This window comes from Thunnus thynnus, chromosome 19 (assembly GCF_963924715.1).
Source record: "Thunnus thynnus chromosome 19, fThuThy2.1, whole genome shotgun sequence".
Classification (NCBI taxonomy): domain Eukaryota; kingdom Metazoa; phylum Chordata; class Actinopteri; order Scombriformes; family Scombridae; genus Thunnus; species Thunnus thynnus.
This window is the reverse complement of record NC_089535.1, coordinates 4,817,513-4,834,957: the sequence shown is the minus strand read 5'-3', so window position 1 is coordinate 4,834,957 and position 17,445 is coordinate 4,817,513. Positions and strand designations below refer to the sequence as shown.

Below are 17,445 nucleotides of genomic sequence, written 5' to 3'. Positions count from 1 at the left end.
ACATCAAAAAGCACCCAAGAGTGGATGAGAAGAAAACATTGGCCTGTTCTGAAGTGGTCTGCTATGAGTCCTGATCTGAATCCAACATCTGTGGAAAGAGCTGAAACCTGCAGTTGGGAGACAGCACCCATCAAACCTGAGAGAACTGGAGCAGTTTGCTTCAGAAGAGTTGACCGAACTACCAGTGGAGAAGTGTAGAAACCTTATTCAGAGTTACAGAAAGCACTTGACTGCAGTTATTGCCTCCAAGGGCTGTGCTATAAAATATTAAGTTAAGGGTACCGATATTTTTGGCCATGCAATTTTCATTTGTTTTGCTGTAATGTTAATTTCAGTTATATTCAATGTGAAATAAAGAATGATGGCTACCATATACTTCTCTCAGTTTCAACTTAATATAGAGAAAATTTAGTTTATTTAAAAAAATGTGGAAAAGTACCAATATTTCTGTACAATGTAAGTGATGGGGGACAAAATCCACAGTCCTCATGTGCAAAAATGTGTTTAAAAGTTTATCTGAAGATAATATGAAGCTTCAGCCGTCCAAATGACTCAAATCAAGAAGATATTTTAGTGCAGAAGTCCCTCTTTTTGTTACTATACTTCCACCGCAGCTCAACAGGGAAACACTATCAGAGGAAACATAAAGAGGGAATTTGATGCTAAAAAGACTGTGATGTGACTAACTCAGACTGCTGAAGCCTCATATAAGCTTCACATCAACTTTTGCAAATGCATTTTTGCACAAAATGACTGTGTGGACACACTGTGGATTTTGTCCTCCATCACTTACATTGAAAGCACATTTGAAGGATCTTTAATATCCAGTATGAACAAAAGGAATGATTACAGCGAGTAAAAACCTCTTTCACTGTTCATATGGACACGTGACTGTTATTTTAAGACACACCTGAAGAATTGTGAACCTACCCTTTAAAAGGGATTATAGGGTTTGTCTGCTGTGACCTTGCTCTGCGCTGTTTGGACGCTGCGCTTGCCGTAGTTGTCAGTGCGGACTTCGGGTCTTTTTTTGAAGAAGATGTTTGTGTTTGTGCAGCAGTACTAAGGCGTCTGCTTTAAACATGTCTCTCAATGGAGGAGGAAGCAGAGGATTTTACTTCAACACCGTGTTATCTTTGGCCCGGTCTCTGGCGGCTCACCGGCAGGCACCGATAGACAAGGTAAGGTTATAATAGCTACACGGCTACCGACAAGCTAGTACCTGTCAAAGAGTCTTTGACATTAACTTAGCTCAGGCCCGGACTTAACTTCGCTTCCCTCATGGTGTGGTCTGTGTTATGAATCTAAAAAAACAGTAAAAATGTCTATAAGTGTGCCAGTATGTGATTTATTGTGTCAAATTTGTGATTTAAAGGTGTAGGTTACGTGACACGACGTCCAACTGACTTCAAAGCTGGCTAATGGCTAACGTCTGTTAGCTGTTATTAACCTGTAGTTGCTCTTCCCTCACGTTTATATCAACAGATATGCAGATGTAAGAAAAAACTGCCACCACATCCCGAATTTGTACCGTTTTTTTTGCGGTTATCAATAACTTGTTACCTGCTTGGCTGTCAAATGAAGGCACAGGAAGCTTATGAATGTGTTCTATCCATTGTCACATAAACAGAAGTTGGATAGCTGAGATCTTCTTCATTATATTTATTCTGTAATTAGCAATCTAGTTATGAATCAATAAACCAGAATCGAAATTACCATTCTTTGTCATTTAAAGCTAAGCCAAGGATCTGCCAGTCAGAGGGCGTTGTATAGTTGCCCAATTATCTTTCCACATCTAGCGTGTAGAAATATGGGGAAATGCAACTAACTGGTATTCATACAACAAAAAAGTTGTATCAATAAGCTAATAATGCTTTTGTGAATGAAATTACAAGCATGAAAACGTTGTCAATTGTTTTAGATGTTTATTAATCAATAAACACTAAACATTTGCTGGCTGCAGCCTCTCGGATGTGATGATTTGAGGCTTTTCTGTGATCCATCTGCTGATAACAGCTCAGCACAGATATACTGATGGTGACAAACATGTCTGCAAAAAGTCCTCCAGACAGCACTGCCGAGAGTGACGTCTCCAGATATCTTGTTTTATCTGATTAACAGTCCAAAACCCCAAATATATTCAGTGTATTATCATGCATGACAAAAAAAGCATTAAATCATCACATTTGCAAAGTTGAAAACAACCTTTTTTATCATCTTTTAATGCAAAAATGCCAGAAATTTACTATTGAATTATCTAAATAGTTGCCAAAGGATGTTTTTGTACACTGAAGGTATGAACTTGACATTCAATCTGTACATAATAGAAATGACAAGAAGAAAAGAAAAAGGAAACAACAGAACATTAATAACAACCCAGATACAATGAAGGAGGAAGGAAATAAGGGAGCGGTTACAGTTCTTATATGTAAATATATGAGACACATCAATGTTGTTTTTTCCTAGAGTGTTTTTATCTAAATGTTGTATTCTCCTGTCTTTTAAATTCAACTTTATCACACAAATGATAAATGATAAATGTTATGATTCTTTGCTTTTATGTGAAACACTTTGTGTTGCGTTTCTACATGAATTGTGCTACAGAAATAAGGTTTAATATTATTTGTACTACTATTATTATTATTAGTAGTAGTATATATTAGTAGTATTATTATGTCTCCAGTCTATATGTATGTTTATGCATAGCTACTTTTTTACTTATTGTTTGAACCATGTAGCTTGTTTGTTTATTTAGCATTTTGAGAACAGGAGGCGTAATAAGCTTCGGCTTAAACAAACCTGTCGTTGCTATAATTAGTATTTGACATTTAGACATTATGTTCTGGTGCATTACTGTTTTCAGTTTTAGAAGAGAGTACACAGTTATTGTCCACAAAAGTAGAAAAGTATATCTTATTTAATCTTATAAACATGAATATAGATCAGTCAACCAGCCACCACTACATTCCCACATAATGTAGTTATGTTTTACACATAAAGTGTCACAATCCTTCACTCCTTCTGCTACTGTATTATGGAGACCATCTGTTTTCAAAGCAAGAGCAGGTTTATTTCTCTAATTGATTGATCTTTTAAGTAATTTCAGAAGAATTGCTGAAACATTTGCTGATTCAAGCTTCTCCATTTGAAGGATTTGCTGCTTTTCTCTGTCATATATGATAATATATTGAATATCTTTGGATTTCGAACTGTTGTCTCTGAGACATTATGATTGGCATGTTTCACTATTGTAAGAGCTTTAATAGACCAAATGATTAATTGGTTATTCGAAGAAAATAACTGAACTAGTTGCTACTTTTGAGCCCGGCAGGAGCAATCAATAATAAATGAGAAATAAAAGTTTGAACTCCCTACAGAGCAGGCAGAGCTTGAACTGATTTAGAAAATACACCCACTGAGATTGAAAACGAGGAAGTGGTGACCATGACTGAGACAGAAAATATGTTACAATGAGAAGAGCTGCGGTAGAAATAATGAAAAACTGCAGGAGAGGCCGATCTAGTTATTTTGTGTTTGACTGCTTTTCTCTGTCTGTGTGAGGACTTTCAATGTTCGGGGGAAGATTTTTTTAAGAAAAACAGCACAGGAAGTGAAGCGAGAAGCATCTGAGAAGCACTGACCTCCGGATTTCTGAACTCTTGAGTGGGAAACTTCAAACCTCCGGGGGCCCTGCTTCAGCACATAAGCCTCGCTGTTTGCACAATAACCTTCTGTCAGTGGGTCAGAACAGCCTCCGGTTCTTGAGAACATACTGTTATATTGTATTATATCAGCTTAAAAAACCCGAATGTGACACCTGGTTCAATTCCAACCTTTTTATTAAAAAGTTTTTTACCATTAGCAAGGTTTCTGAGATGATCTTTAGCTTTTTGAACTCCAGTGTTAATGATTTTTTTGTACGTAGCAGATGTGATATCAGTTTAAAACTAACATGTAGACACTAGTTGTTTCACCGTCTGTGTTTAAATGGTTGCTAACCCCTCTGGGATCATTAATCTGCCCCTTTAGCATTAGGCTAATTAATGCTGGAGGCAGGATTTTGGCTCGGTTCCTGAAACACATTTAGGACCAAAAATCATTAACGCTAATGGAACCAGACATTAAAAATGTCTCCTCTTTAGCCTTGTGGGCAGGTTAATTATATACCTTAAAAAAAAAAAAGATGAATAAGATCCAAATGGCTCACTGAAGTCGAGAGGCTTTAGCACATTTTAATTAAAGCTGCAGTACTTATGAACTATGTTTTGTTCTCCTGCAGGTCCAGAAGTTACAATGCATGTGCCCTGTGGACTTCAGAGGAGTTTTCCAGCTGGATGAGAGGAGGAGAGATGCTGTCATTGCACTGGGCATCTTTCTAGTAGAGTCCAACCTGCAGGTAAACCTACTTACCTCTCTGCTTTATGGCTGTGAATTTACAGGATGTCGATATAACAGTTATATAACCCTCCTTATGGAATATTTCTGTTGCAGCACAAAGATGCTATCGTCCCCTACCTTCTCGGATTGCTTAAAGGGCTTCCTAAAGTTCAGTGGATTGAAGAAAGCTCAGAGCGCAAAGGACGAGGTAAAGATACACCCATGGTTCTATTATCATGTTTGTATTTATGTTACATATATCATATACTGTTCATTCATATACTTGTCTGCTGTTCTGTGTGCTTCACTTATGGATGCCACTGTATTTATGCCACTGTTTGTTAATGTTTGGTGAACTTCCCGTCTTGCAGAGGCTCTTCCTGTTGCAGAGAACTTCAGCTTTAGTCTGGTAACACTTCTCTCAGATGTTGCCCAAAGCGATGAGACCTTACGAGGACAGGTGTGTGTGTGTGTGTGTGTGTGTGTGTGTGTGTGTGTGTGTCTTTGTGTTTGTAGCTACAGTATGTGTGATCTTTATGAAGGGGACATATCATGTGTTTTGTGATTTTCTGTTATTTTTATACTGTTATGATGTCGGATGTTAAACAAGTTACTTCTGCTTCCTCATCGAACTGACATCATCCCACAAACAGCCGTCCGTTCCTTAGTCTTTGTTGCTAAGGTTGTTGCTAAGGTTGTTAACTCTCATATTTCGTATCGGATTCAGGCTCCGACATGTGTGGATGTATTTTAGAAGTTTATATTTTGAGTAAAGAACAAGAAAAAGAAGTGAAATCCTGCTACCATAGTTTGTTTACGTAGCCTCCAGAGGCGGAGGAAGCTTCCTGAAACTGGCCAATCAGAACAAAGTAGGTCCAGGAGGCGGGCCTTAAAGAGACAGGAGCTAAAACAGCCTGTTTCAGACAGAGGCTGAACTGAGGGGCTGAATAAAGAGCCAGTATAAGATAAATAAGGCGTTTTTAACTGTAAATCATGCAAAGATATTCCAGTAGAGCCCCAGAATATAAATATATATGTACATGATATGGCCCCTTTAAAGATAATCTTACCGCTGAAAGTGTTGTGATGATGTCATATATATTCGTCAGATCCTGGAGGCGATCATGGATATCATGCAGGTCCTGCAAGATATCTGCAAGAATCCAGAGGATCATGATAAAGGTACCAACATGACACACCTCGTGTTCCCTCTGCATGTTACTTCCTAATATTCATATTCTCATCTGCTCTACCTTCTCTCTCCCTTTTTTAAAACAGAGTACCTGTGTAGGTACACAGTGCCGACCCTGCTCGGTGTTGCCAGAGCATTCGGCCGATACAGCAACACTGACGAGCCGTTACTGTCCAAGCTGTTCCCTCGACCGGTCGCTCCCTTGCTGTCCACGGGCGACGACAGCGACGCGGTGCGCCGGCGTTCCTTTAATGATTTCCGTTCCATCCTGCCGAGCTCTTTGCTCACGGTGTGTCAGTCGGACACTCTGAGACGTAAAGGCTCCTCCATGTCCAGCGTGTCCCAACAGGTATTTATAGTTTGACAAAAACAAAGGAAGTGAAAAGTTAAACCTAACACATGAGAAAGTGCGCAGCTTTATAATTCCACACACATTTCTGTGTTCGTAGGCCAGTCCAGAGAGAGCAGGTCTGACCCCCAGCTCACCTGCTGATCCCTCTGCACAGTACTTTGAAGGTAAACACTCCACCGATTTAACATTTTACTCCTATAATATTGTTGCACTCATGACGGACAGTTTAAAAAAAAAAAAAATGATAAAAATAGAACCAGAGATTCTGTATGTTTTATTCCACACATTCCTCTTCCTTGACAAAATCTGGCACCTACATTACCCACAATGCAACTCATTTGCTGAGAGTTTGGTTGGAGATTTATAATCTTAATCCCCAACCTATAATAATAATAATAACTTAATTTGTACAGCACCTTTCATACAAGAAATGCAGCTTTGCAAGTGCTTTACAACAAAAATTACATGACAAAGACATAAAAGCATGTAGAAAAAAAAAGAAAAAACATTGATGTAACGTAAGATGGAACTATCAGATTTCACACATCTCTCTCTGGAGACACATAAGGCTTTATACTATTTTGTCACGTACACAGTTGTTTCTCCCTTAAAACCTGGAAACACTTGCTGATGTGTAAAATCAGTGGAGATCCACTTTAACAGATGCAGTTGAGCCTGTCGTGACTTTTTGAACTAATCCGCCTCTCCTCTTCCTCCTCCTCTTCATCAGGTTCATACCTCCCTGACGGCAGCGCAGTGGACCCGGATTATTACTTCTCCACCATCAGCTCCAGCTTCTCCGTCTCGCCTCTTTTCACCGGAAGCAGCTCCGGAGATTTTCACGTCCCTCTCGACATGCTCAGACAGCTCGTCCACATGGTCGGCATCGGCAGCAGATACATACATGTGATGCGTGTGTGATGTAGCGAAAGCGGAAAATTAATTTGCTTGTTTCTCTTCAACAGGTTGAACAATTTGTGTCTGAATCGTTTTTAAAATCGCTGGATGAAACGTTGGCAGAACTTATAGAGGTATGACTCTCAGTTCCACACAGATGTTTATCTGTTCTTTTCTTTTTACACCACTGGTTCATTATTATGTTTCTGTTGCTTTCTTCCCAGTTGAATCCTGGTCTTCATCTCTACTACAAAACCTTCAGTGATCCTCTGTATGTAGCCATATTTAAAATGCTAAGAGACACCTTGTACAACTTGAAAGGTAAGGAATCCTCCCTTCCCTTCTTTCTTTAATTTATTCAGCGATCAAGCCTCTAATTTCTGTGTTTTCTGTGCTCGCCAGACCTTCAGACGGACTTTGTGAAGGAGGTTCATGACTTTGTGTTGGAGCAGTTCAGCAGCAGCCAGTCGGAGCTGCAGAGGATCCTGCATGACGTGGAGTATCTGCAGAGCGAGCTGAGCCCGCTCAAACTGCGCTGTCAGGCCAACGCCGCCTGCGTCGACCTCATGGTGTGGGCCGTTACCGAGGAGCAGGGTGAGTTCACTCAGACAAGAAGTTATCTGTCTCACGGTGCTGTCAGAACGGTTTTCTCTTCCCACTCTGTCTTCTTTTCATCATCAAGCTTTATTTCGGTCTGCAGCACATAAAGAAAAATGTTAATGTAATCAAACTGGAATAAAATCTTCTTAAATAAGACTGTAAAGGTTTAGACTGTCTTGTATTCCTCACTTCATTCTCATTCAAAGTAAGATAGAGCAGTTTTAATGAAAAATAAATCAATATATAAGTGGAAAAATCTTCAAACAAAAGATAAAACTCTTTCACTAAACAATGTAACGTCCAGAAACACAAAGTACAGCTTCAGACCCTTTTCTTGTACATTATTTTTGAACATTTTCTTAAACATACTGATTGTTTTACACATTTTTAATTCATCCGTTTCTCTGTAGAAGTAGGCGAGACACATTCGCTTTGCACAGTTTAATCTGATTGACTCATGAAACTGCGATGTTCTCCTACATCCAGCCAGATTGAGAGAGAGAGAGGAGGGGATTGAGCTCTCATTCAGGAAATATATTGTTTATTATATTCTTTTTTTATAACCGTATGGAGAAATAATACAGACCACAGAGAACGAGGGATGCTGCCGGGCTGCAGTGAGTGGAGGACACTCACTTCCCACACTATTTCCTGTCCTCCCTGTTTTTGGCCACACCACAAAAATAAACGTCACCTGTCTAATTTTATGTCTGAATTTCTCAACTTTTCTCTCTTTATTTCCTCACCAGGAGCAGAGAATCTTTGCACTAAACTGTCAGAGAAGCTGCAGTCCAAGACATCCAGTAAAGTTATCATCGCTCACATGCCCCTCCTCATCTGCTGCTTACAGGTAACAGTTAGAAAAAACACAAAAAAAACAACAACCTTATTCTTACTTTGCTTCTCATCCTCTTTAACGCTTTCCATTTAGATAGATATCACCTCCAGATCCCAGGTGTTGTGTTTACCACTGCGGCTCACTGGGACACTTCAGTGGAACTGAGTCATTGTAAATGTTATCGGTCTGCTGTTTATGAAAAAAGTTGCATTACATTTATATTTTTTATAATCAAGATGGGACATGTGACTATTGCAGCAAATATGTTCAGTAAATAGTTTTAAGCCACATCTGTTCATTTATGTATTGATAATTACAGCGGGTACTTATACCTTATTAATGTAGGTTCAGTCACAAACTACATAAAGTTTGTGAGCTCATTAAGCATTGTCCAATTTTCACATTTTCTCTTAATATTTAATGTGAAGGTCTACTTACTGTTTTACATTTTAAAATGTGTTATTTATCATTTTTGTACATGTAGGCTGTGTTATAACTGTAAAACCAAAGAAAAGCTGCTATTTTAATTCTTTCTGATTCAGAGGGGATAAGATGTTTTTATAAAGCGTGAATGGCCATAATAGTCACTACATGCACACAAATCTATACTTTATTTTTTTTATTAAGCTTTATTTATTCAGGAAATCTCAGTGAGAACAAGCTGTCTTTGCAAGAGAGACCTGAGAACAAGTTACAGGATCACAATAAGACGGTTCATTCACATCAATGAGTTTCTCTAACTTAAAGACAAGCTGTGTTGGAGTTCATTCCAGTAGTGAGGTGCGTAATACTGGAAACCAGTCTGTCCCAGTTCAGAGTTTGTATGAAGAACCTTTAAAGCCAACCTATCCTGTGATCTGCTGTCATGGTTATTAACTCTGAGCTCATTTAAGGATGTTAAACATCTCAGCAGCTTACATAGCACAGCTGTATAAATAAAGACTTGTGTGTGTGTGTGTGTTCAGGGTTTGGGTCGACTGTGCGAGCGCTTCCCCGTGGTGGCCCACTCCGTCACCATGTCACTCCGAGACTTCCTGGTGGTTCCCTCTCCTGTCTTGGTGAAGCTGTATAAATACCACAGCCAGTACACATCAGGTAAAAAGCACGACACCATCACACAACATCCACTTTAATGTTTTGCTATCAAATCCTGAAGCTCTGCTCTCGTTCTCCAAGGCGGCGGCGAGATAAAGATCCACGTGACCAACGAACATTCCCAGTCGACCCTCAGCACTCAGAGCAAGAAGTCACAGCCGTCCATGTACGAACAGCTGCGGGACATCTCCATCGATAACATCTGCAGGTGAATTCATCCGCATACGCACTTGTGCAGCATATTCACACACACGCTAACGTCAACACGAGCTTTACTCTCCTCCTTCTTGTCCTCAGGTGTCTGAAAGCAGGACTGACGATGGATAACGTCATCGTAGAGGCTTTTCTTGCCAGCCTGTCTAACCGTCTCTACATCTATCAGGAAAACGATAAGTAAGTCGAGCACTTAAATTAAACACTCTAAATTAAAAAAAAAAAAAAGGAAGAGTACTTACCCGTGCTCCTTCTCTTCCTCAGAGACGCCCACTTGATCCCGGATCACACCATCAGGGCTTTGGGTAACATCGCCGTGGCCTTACGGGACACTCCCAGAGTCATGGAGCCCATCCTGCAGATCCTACAGCAGAAGTTCTGCCAGCCTCCCTCCCAGCTCGACGTCCTCATCATAGATCAGCTGGGCTGCATGGTCATCACAGGAAACGTAAGCTTTTATTTCTCAGTTTATCTCTATTATCTGTAAGTTTGCTGGTTCTGGAACAAATCTAACTTCATAACTTTCTTTCTCTTTCACATCAGCAATACATCTACCAGGAAGTGTGGAATTTGTTCCAGCAGATCAGTGTAAAGGCCAGCTCCATGGTCTACTCTACCAAAGACTACAAGGACCATGGATATAGGTGACCACCAGCTTTAATGACACAATTACACTTTATTAGGGTTGTTGAGTACATGTGAAAGTAGCCAAGCGTCATTTACAGTTTGTCACGAGCATGTAGTTAAACCAGTGTTCCCTCCTCTTTGTGTAGACACTGCTCCCTGGCTGTGATAAACGCTCTGGGCAATATAGCGGCGAACCTTCAGGCTGAGCATATGGTGGACGAGCTGCTGGTCAACCTGCTCGAGCTTTTCGTCCAGCTGGGCTTAGAGGGGAAGAGAGCCAGCGAGAGAGCCTCGGACAAAGGACCGACTCTGAAGGTATGACACACATGCATAAATAAATACAGCAGCAACGAGGCCACTGGGCCGGCCAATCAAATACATGCAGGAGCATATTCCAGTTACAGCGTCTCATACAGTAGCTTTGAGATGGAGGAGCGAATGATTACTGCCATGATCATTTTCCAGAGTTGTAAAATGACTCATGTGAGTTTGAAGGTCTGTGGAGTTTTGTTGCTAACAAACAAAAGTTATGTTTATATTCAGTGTTACTCACCAAAACACAATGTGTGTATCCTTGAGGTCTAACATACATGTTGAATGTGTTTCCTTCCTCATAAGTATTTTTAAGTATTTTAAAATCCATATTGTTGACATCCATGTTCACTAGCTTGCACGCTTCTTCTTCTCTGCTTTTGTTGGCACGTTGCTGCATTTCTTAGTGTATTACAGTCACGTTTAGATCATTGGGATAGTGTGAGATCATTGGCAGGACTCAGCACAAGACAAAAACAAAACCCGCTCATAAATAAAACAGCTCTATAGCGCTACTAGAGATCAGAAACTCTACAGGAACGTGACCTAAATCAGCTAAACACGGAAACCAAAAGTCTCTTTTTTTGTATCACTGTTTGTGTTTCACCACATCAGAAGAATATCAATAAATAATGGCTATTTAATTTTAATTTATTTTATTTTATTTAGTTAGTTTATCTCAATGTAATAGTTGTTATTTTGGAGAGTTAGGTGATCTTGTGATATAAAAATAATTTTAATATTTTGTCGATCGAAATATACGTCACGTGATGGGCCGTTGCCGGGCAACAGGCAAGTGTATTTTTTGAGCGGTCTACCCCCGGTGAGCTAACGATGGACAAATCCAAGAGAGATTTCTGATGGAAATAGAACTTTTAATGCTTCATGGACAGATTTATTTATTGGTTCACCTGTTTTCCTTTGAGGTACATCGTACATCCACACAGGTCGGAGTTTTGCATAACATATCTTAAAACTATCTTAATGACCTGTGAGGCAGATTTATGATTAAAAATACTCCTGACCTTAATGACAGTGCTGAGCATATCACTGTTATATCCGCAAAATATTAAATTAAAATATTAAAATCATTGTACATATGGCAGAATAGACACAAGAACTCCTAAAAATGTGTGTTACCTAAAGTAAAGCATTTAGTCAGTCTGTAATGGCGTACAGGTTGTCCATAACATAGCTGACAAACTAACTAGCAAAAATATGTTTTCCTTTTAAAATATCAAAAAAGTTGTTAATGCTGAATGAATGAATATTTTAACTTAAACCACTGATTGTTTTATGAGAAAACACAATACATTTGTACATTTTTGTTTATGCGAAATATGTACTTCTAATTAGATATTCACTCATAAGTGTAACTATAAGTCGCGTAATCGTCAGATTTTGCGGCCCTGGTTGGGTTTTATTTGGTGGGAAATGGGCTCAAATGGTTCTTTGTACGCTGAAGGTCGCTGACCCCTGGATTAGACCCATAACTGATAACTTAATGATGGTGTTTGAAAAGCAGTTTAACACACAAGGAGAAACAATACAGAGACATCCTGTTGTTCTTTGTATTTACTGCTGAGCAACTATAATGTTTGATTTGTGTGTAATGAACAGAAGAGGAAGTTCCGAGATGAAACAATTAGCAGATTAGTTTTATTTCTCTCTCACTGCTTTGTTCTCTCATCATTGATTGGCCATTTGTTAATTCTTTCGACCGTCGCTCCCTCTCTCTCTGTAATTCACTCCTGCTCTCAGCTCAGTCGCACTAATACATATCTGACTATTAATACTAGAGTCATCCAATACTTCCTTATTCTGTGGATGAAGCTGAACACCAGTTGTAGCAGCCTCTGCCCCGATAGGTTCTGAATCATCACAAGGTACATCTACTCTCCTCTACTGTCTCTTCAGGCGTCAAGCAGCGCTGGAAACCTCGGCGTCCTCATTCCAGTTATTGCAGTGGTAAGTGATGTCATCAACATCACATTTCATCACAGTGGTGTCTTCACCTTCTTTAGTAGTCAATTAACTTTTTGTCTGGTTCCCTTCTTCAGCATCTAGATCATTTATTAACTACAGAGATCTATTCTCTCTCTTCTTCTTCTAGCTGACTAAGCGGTTGCCACCGATCAAAGAAGCAAAACCACGTCTGCAGAAGCTCTTCAGGGACTTCTGGCTCTACTCTGTTGTCATGGGATTTGCTGTGGAAGGCTCAGGTAGAGAGTTTACTCTGTGAATTATTAATCTACAGGAATATTAAATGAACCGATGCCTTTGAAAAACAGGTCAAACATCACGATTTGTTTCTGTTGAAACTTTCAGGTCTGTGGCCTGAAGAATGGCACGAAGGAGTTTGCGAGATCGCGACCAAATCGCCGCTGCTCACATTTCCCAGCGGAGAACCGTTACGCTCAGAGCTGCAGTACAACTCTGCGCTGAAGAATGACACCGTCACTGCGGTATGAGATACACTTAAACACACACACACACACACACACATATACAGTTTACCTTCCAACACTAGTTTATGGTCGTCTGTTGAATTTTAGGCGGAGCTGAATGATCTGCGTAGTACCATCATCAACCTGCTGGATCCTCCTCCTGAAGTGGCTGCTCTCATCAACAAACTGGACTTCGCCATGTCCACATACTTGTTGTCTGTTTACAGATTAGAATACATGAGGTATGTGCACGGTGACTTATATCTGCTCGACTATAATCAATGATCACAAGCGTAACCTTTTGTTCTATTATGTTTTCTCAACATCTGTTAGGATGCTGCGTTCTCAGGACTCGGATCGTTTTCAGGTCATGTTTCGATACTTTGAAGACAGAGCAATACAGAAGGATAAATCCGGTAAGCAGAGGACAAAAAACATGTGCAGTTACTGCTTTATTATACGTATTCATATTTAATTTGTTCTCTCCAGGCATGATGCAGTGTGTGATTGCTGTTAGCGACAAGGTTTTTGAAGTCTTCCTGCAAATGATGGCTGAAAAAGTAAGAACTCATATCCTGTTTACAGTCTATTCTGACCGTCGCCTAGTGTTAAATTACACAGTGGGGATATTTATGAAGAATTTGCAGCTTATTTTTAGGTGCTAAACAGTCAAAATAGGAAAGTGTAAAAGCTGCCACACCTTTTTCTTACTGGACAAACACAGAGAGAGACTCAAACCAGTGAGAGAGAGAAACAGTTCAGACAATCGAAACCTTTTAGTGACAGCATGAAGGAATTTAGTATAATAGGTGTATTGTATAAGCAGCAGCCTGATATTTTTCACACATTCTTACCTTTCTGTTTCCCTACATGTATTTTTTTCTAACTTTGAATGACTCACAGCAGCTCCAGTCCAGTGAGATGTTATTGAAACAGCCAGTAAATTGGCTTATAAACTATTTAACATTTCCTCACATACAGTATAGCTAAATAAATGAATATAGTACATGCTTACCCTTTCAAAGGGGTCTTTTCTTCTTAATATTCCAAGTTGCAGCAGAAAAAAAACTGTCTTTTGTGCTCCATTGCTTTCCAGAAATGTTCAAACATGTTTTAAGCAAACCAGGGCTCATTTACATCTGTAGTCTTAGTAAATACCTCAGCTAAATTTAAAAATATGTGTGCTCCGGATGGTAATTTGCTTAGTAAATATCCTCTGATGTGTCTTAATTACAGTTGAAACAATTCACAAACAGAACATTAATCTGGAGCTATTTTGATCATTTGTGATAATCTATCGTTGAGGTTTGGGTTTCAGACTGTTGGTCGGACGAAACAAGACATTTTATGACTTTCTGATATTTCATAGACTGAATGATTGATAGTTTAATCCAGAAAATAATCCACAAATGAATCGATAATGAAAATAATCGTTAGCTGCAAAACCCAATAACCAATAAACCTTTAATAAAATGTAATATTTTCAGGCGAAAACCAAAGCCCACGAGGAGGAGCTGGAACGCCATGCTCAGTTCCTGTTGGTCAACTTCAACCACATCCACAAGAGGATCCGCAGAGTGGCTGACAAATATCTGTCTGGCTTGGCTGAAACGTGAGAGCGCATTGATACACATGCTCATTTACTCAGAATATCACACAGACTCATTTATATGCTGTTTAAAATGCAAGTTCATACCCGACGGCGTCAACATTATTATCTCCCTCCTCAGTTTCCCTCACTTGCTGTGGAGCGGCCGTGTGCTGAAGACCATGTTAGACATCCTGCAGACGCTCTCCCTCTCGCTGAGCGCAGTAAGTGATGAGCATCTATTCTTTCAGGCTGTCTTTATACTTGTGTATACCATGACATTAATAGTGATGTTCACGCTGTATTGCAGGATATTCATAAAGATCAACCTTATTACGACATCCCAGACACGCCGTACAGAATCACTGTTCCAGACACATATGAAGCCAGAGAGGTAATGTTGTTTTAATCAGTTTTTACTCCACTGTATGTATGATTTATCTTAAAATGTGTGAAATAAACTTGAGAGAAATGTCTGCTTTTAAAAGATGAAACACATGCAGGACTTTTTGTATCTGTGATTGTAGAGCATAGTGAAGGATTTTGCTGCTCGCTGTGGGGAAATCCTGAAGGAGGCGATGAAATGGGCTCCATCTGTGACCAAATCCCACCTACAGGTAACATATTCTTTATTTTTTAAAACATCTTAAAACATTAAATTCTGTAAAATTCAAAATCTCCACACATAGAGTACACATAATGATAGATAAAGTTTACAATGTGGTCTTGAACGTTGTTTTAACTGCTATACTGTATGTGGTCTTTCTCAGGAGTATCTGAACAAACATCAGAACTGGGTGTCAGGTCTGTCCCAGCACACAGGCCTGGCCATGGCCACAGAAAGCATCCTGCACTTCGCCGGTTACAACAGACAGAGCACCACACTGGGGGTGGGTCACAAACTGACAGTTATTTAATAGTTTGAAGCGACAGAGACAGATTATTTTAGCCTGATAATCAGACTGAATTCACTTTGAGTTTCACTTATTTAAATGTATTTGAATCGCTAAAATGATCTGTGACATGGGCAGTGATTAAGAGGTCTGGAACCAGGCTAAAATTAATCATAATGAGAAAAAACAAGGGCTCAAGAATGGAGCCTTGTGGGACTCCACATGTGTCACGGTTCAATCCAGTGTCCTTAAAATTGCAACTAGAAATTGTCTGGTCAGTTTAAAGTGTACAGTGTTTATACAGGGTTTATTGTACACTGTGCCAATAGATAGAATACATACATACAGGACAAAACAATGTATAAAATAAAGTAATAAGTATAGTAGTAATAAAGTAAAGGAAGTAATAAAAAAATTTTCAGTCCAAGTTTCCGACATTTTACATTCTTTCTACAATTCATATGTTTTATTTAATACTTTATCTCTTCACTTTCACCTTTAGTCCACTCAGCTGACTGAGAGGCCAGCCTGTGTGAAGAAGGATTACTCTAACTTCATGGCCTCCCTCAACCTCAGAAACAGATACGCTGGAGAGGTAAAACCACCTGATCTTACCAATTATTACGGCCTACGTCACATTCCCGTTCTGTCGCTCTCTGTTATCACCTACACTTGTGTCTTGATACAGCTGAATTCACAATTTAGTTCTTATTTACTTATTTTTCTGTTTCTGTTGTCAGACAACGGAGAGATTATGAAATACGGATTTGATCGTGGCTGATAAATATTACCTTTTAACCCAAGCTGCAGTGCTGATCAAATAATTATTTTATGATTGTGTTATTGTTTGACAAAGTAAATTTAAATCCAGATTAATGGCAACAGCTGTGTTGTAAGAGCTGCTATATTGTCATTTAAAATGAGTGAACACAGAGAAAGTTAAAGGCTTCTCCACAAGCATCTGTTACCACATCTAAATGAGCTCCGAACGTTTTTTCTATATGCTTGTAAAACACAAAAATGTGAGCAAACAACTCGATCCAGGCTGATCCAGTGGACACGAACGCTGCTTAGTAGATCATTTTTTATGCTGCATTCCTTCGGGTCATATCTCTTCTCTTTCGTCTTTAGGTATCGGGTATGATCCACTTCGCCCAGGCAGTCCGCGGACAGTCCGATCTGAACCGGCTGATGATCAAGCAGATGGGAGACGCTCTGGACTCTGCCCAGCCTGAGGCCTTCACTGAGGCCATGTTCAAACTGGCCGCCCTGCTCATCAGCACCAAAGGTTTGACGTTTACTTCGCCAAATGTACAGTGTGCTCTGTTTTCGTTGTCTCACTGCTAACATCCTTTTTTTTCTTGACTCGTCTTCTAGACTGCGATCCTCAGCTCCTGCACCACCTCTGCTGGTCTCCTCTCAAGATGTTCACCGAGCACGGCATGGAAACCGCCATCGCTTGCTGGGAGTGGCTGCTGGCAGCACGTACTGGGATGGAAGTACCGGTACAAAGACGTGTTTTATCATTTTCAGGTTGGTTTTTTTTTTGTGTTCTCGTCTGACAGTGAATTTATCGATCTCCTCTGTGTGTCTGCCTAGTTTATGCGAGAGATGGCTGGAGCGTGGCAGATGACCGTGGAGCTGAAGATGGGTTTGTTCTCAGACGCTCAGGTGGAGGCGGATCCTCTGGCCGCATCAGAGGAGAGTCAGCCCGTCCCCTGCCCTCCAGATGTTACTCCTCACCACATATGGATCGAGGTAAGACAAAAGACAATTCGCTCGGGTCGTCACTACATTTTCTTATCAATCGTCTCTCCTTCAACGTGTCTTATTTCCTCCTCTTTCGTCCCCTTTTCCTCTAGTTTCTAGTCCAGAGGTTTGAGATCGCTAAGTATTCCAGCGCGGATCAAGTGGAGATCTTTGGCAGTTTGCTACAACGCTCGCTGTCTCTCAACGTCGGCGGGGCAAAGAGTAGCCTCAACCGCCATGTCGCTGCCATCGGACCTCGCTTCAG

At 40.1% G+C, this 17,445-nt stretch overlaps 1 protein-coding gene across 5 annotated transcripts in view; it reads left to right on the top strand.

Moving 5' to 3' along the window:
- Positions 1-986: 986 nt before the first annotated feature.
- Positions 987-17,445, top strand: part of pi4kaa (phosphatidylinositol 4-kinase, catalytic, alpha a) — a 34,303-nt gene continuing 17,844 nt past the window's right edge. For all 5 annotated transcript variants that reach the window (XR_010924581.1, XM_067573451.1, XM_067573450.1 and 2 more), the window contains exons 1-34: positions 987-1,181; positions 4,280-4,396; positions 4,492-4,585; positions 4,749-4,837; positions 5,487-5,559; positions 5,656-5,918; positions 6,019-6,085; positions 6,652-6,800; positions 6,887-6,952; positions 7,043-7,139; positions 7,221-7,412; positions 8,168-8,268; positions 9,222-9,351; positions 9,433-9,559; positions 9,649-9,744; positions 9,829-10,012; positions 10,108-10,208; positions 10,338-10,506; positions 12,421-12,471; positions 12,617-12,725; positions 12,832-12,968; positions 13,059-13,192; positions 13,284-13,366; positions 13,440-13,510; positions 14,438-14,562; positions 14,681-14,762; positions 14,849-14,932; positions 15,066-15,155; positions 15,309-15,428; positions 15,934-16,026; positions 16,563-16,719; positions 16,809-16,936; positions 17,031-17,189; positions 17,294-17,445. Coding sequence is in view for 4 of the 5 variants with exons in the window: in XM_067573451.1 (XP_067429552.1) it covers positions 1,083-1,181; positions 4,280-4,396; positions 4,492-4,585; positions 4,749-4,837; positions 5,487-5,559; positions 5,656-5,918; positions 6,019-6,085; positions 6,652-6,800; positions 6,887-6,952; positions 7,043-7,139; positions 7,221-7,412; positions 8,168-8,268; positions 9,222-9,351; positions 9,433-9,559; positions 9,649-9,744; positions 9,829-10,012; positions 10,108-10,208; positions 10,338-10,506; positions 12,421-12,471; positions 12,617-12,725; positions 12,832-12,968; positions 13,059-13,192; positions 13,284-13,366; positions 13,440-13,510; positions 14,438-14,562; positions 14,681-14,762; positions 14,849-14,932; positions 15,066-15,155; positions 15,309-15,428; positions 15,934-16,026; positions 16,563-16,719; positions 16,809-16,936; positions 17,031-17,189; positions 17,294-17,445 (3,989 nt within the window). In the remaining variant the exon portion in view is untranslated. The remainder of the gene's footprint in view (positions 1,182-4,279; positions 4,397-4,491; positions 4,586-4,748; positions 4,838-5,486; positions 5,560-5,655; positions 5,919-6,018; positions 6,086-6,651; positions 6,801-6,886; positions 6,953-7,042; positions 7,140-7,220; positions 7,413-8,167; positions 8,269-9,221; positions 9,352-9,432; positions 9,560-9,648; positions 9,745-9,828; positions 10,013-10,107; positions 10,209-10,337; positions 10,507-12,420; positions 12,472-12,616; positions 12,726-12,831; positions 12,969-13,058; positions 13,193-13,283; positions 13,367-13,439; positions 13,511-14,437; positions 14,563-14,680; positions 14,763-14,848; positions 14,933-15,065; positions 15,156-15,308; positions 15,429-15,933; positions 16,027-16,562; positions 16,720-16,808; positions 16,937-17,030; positions 17,190-17,293) is intronic.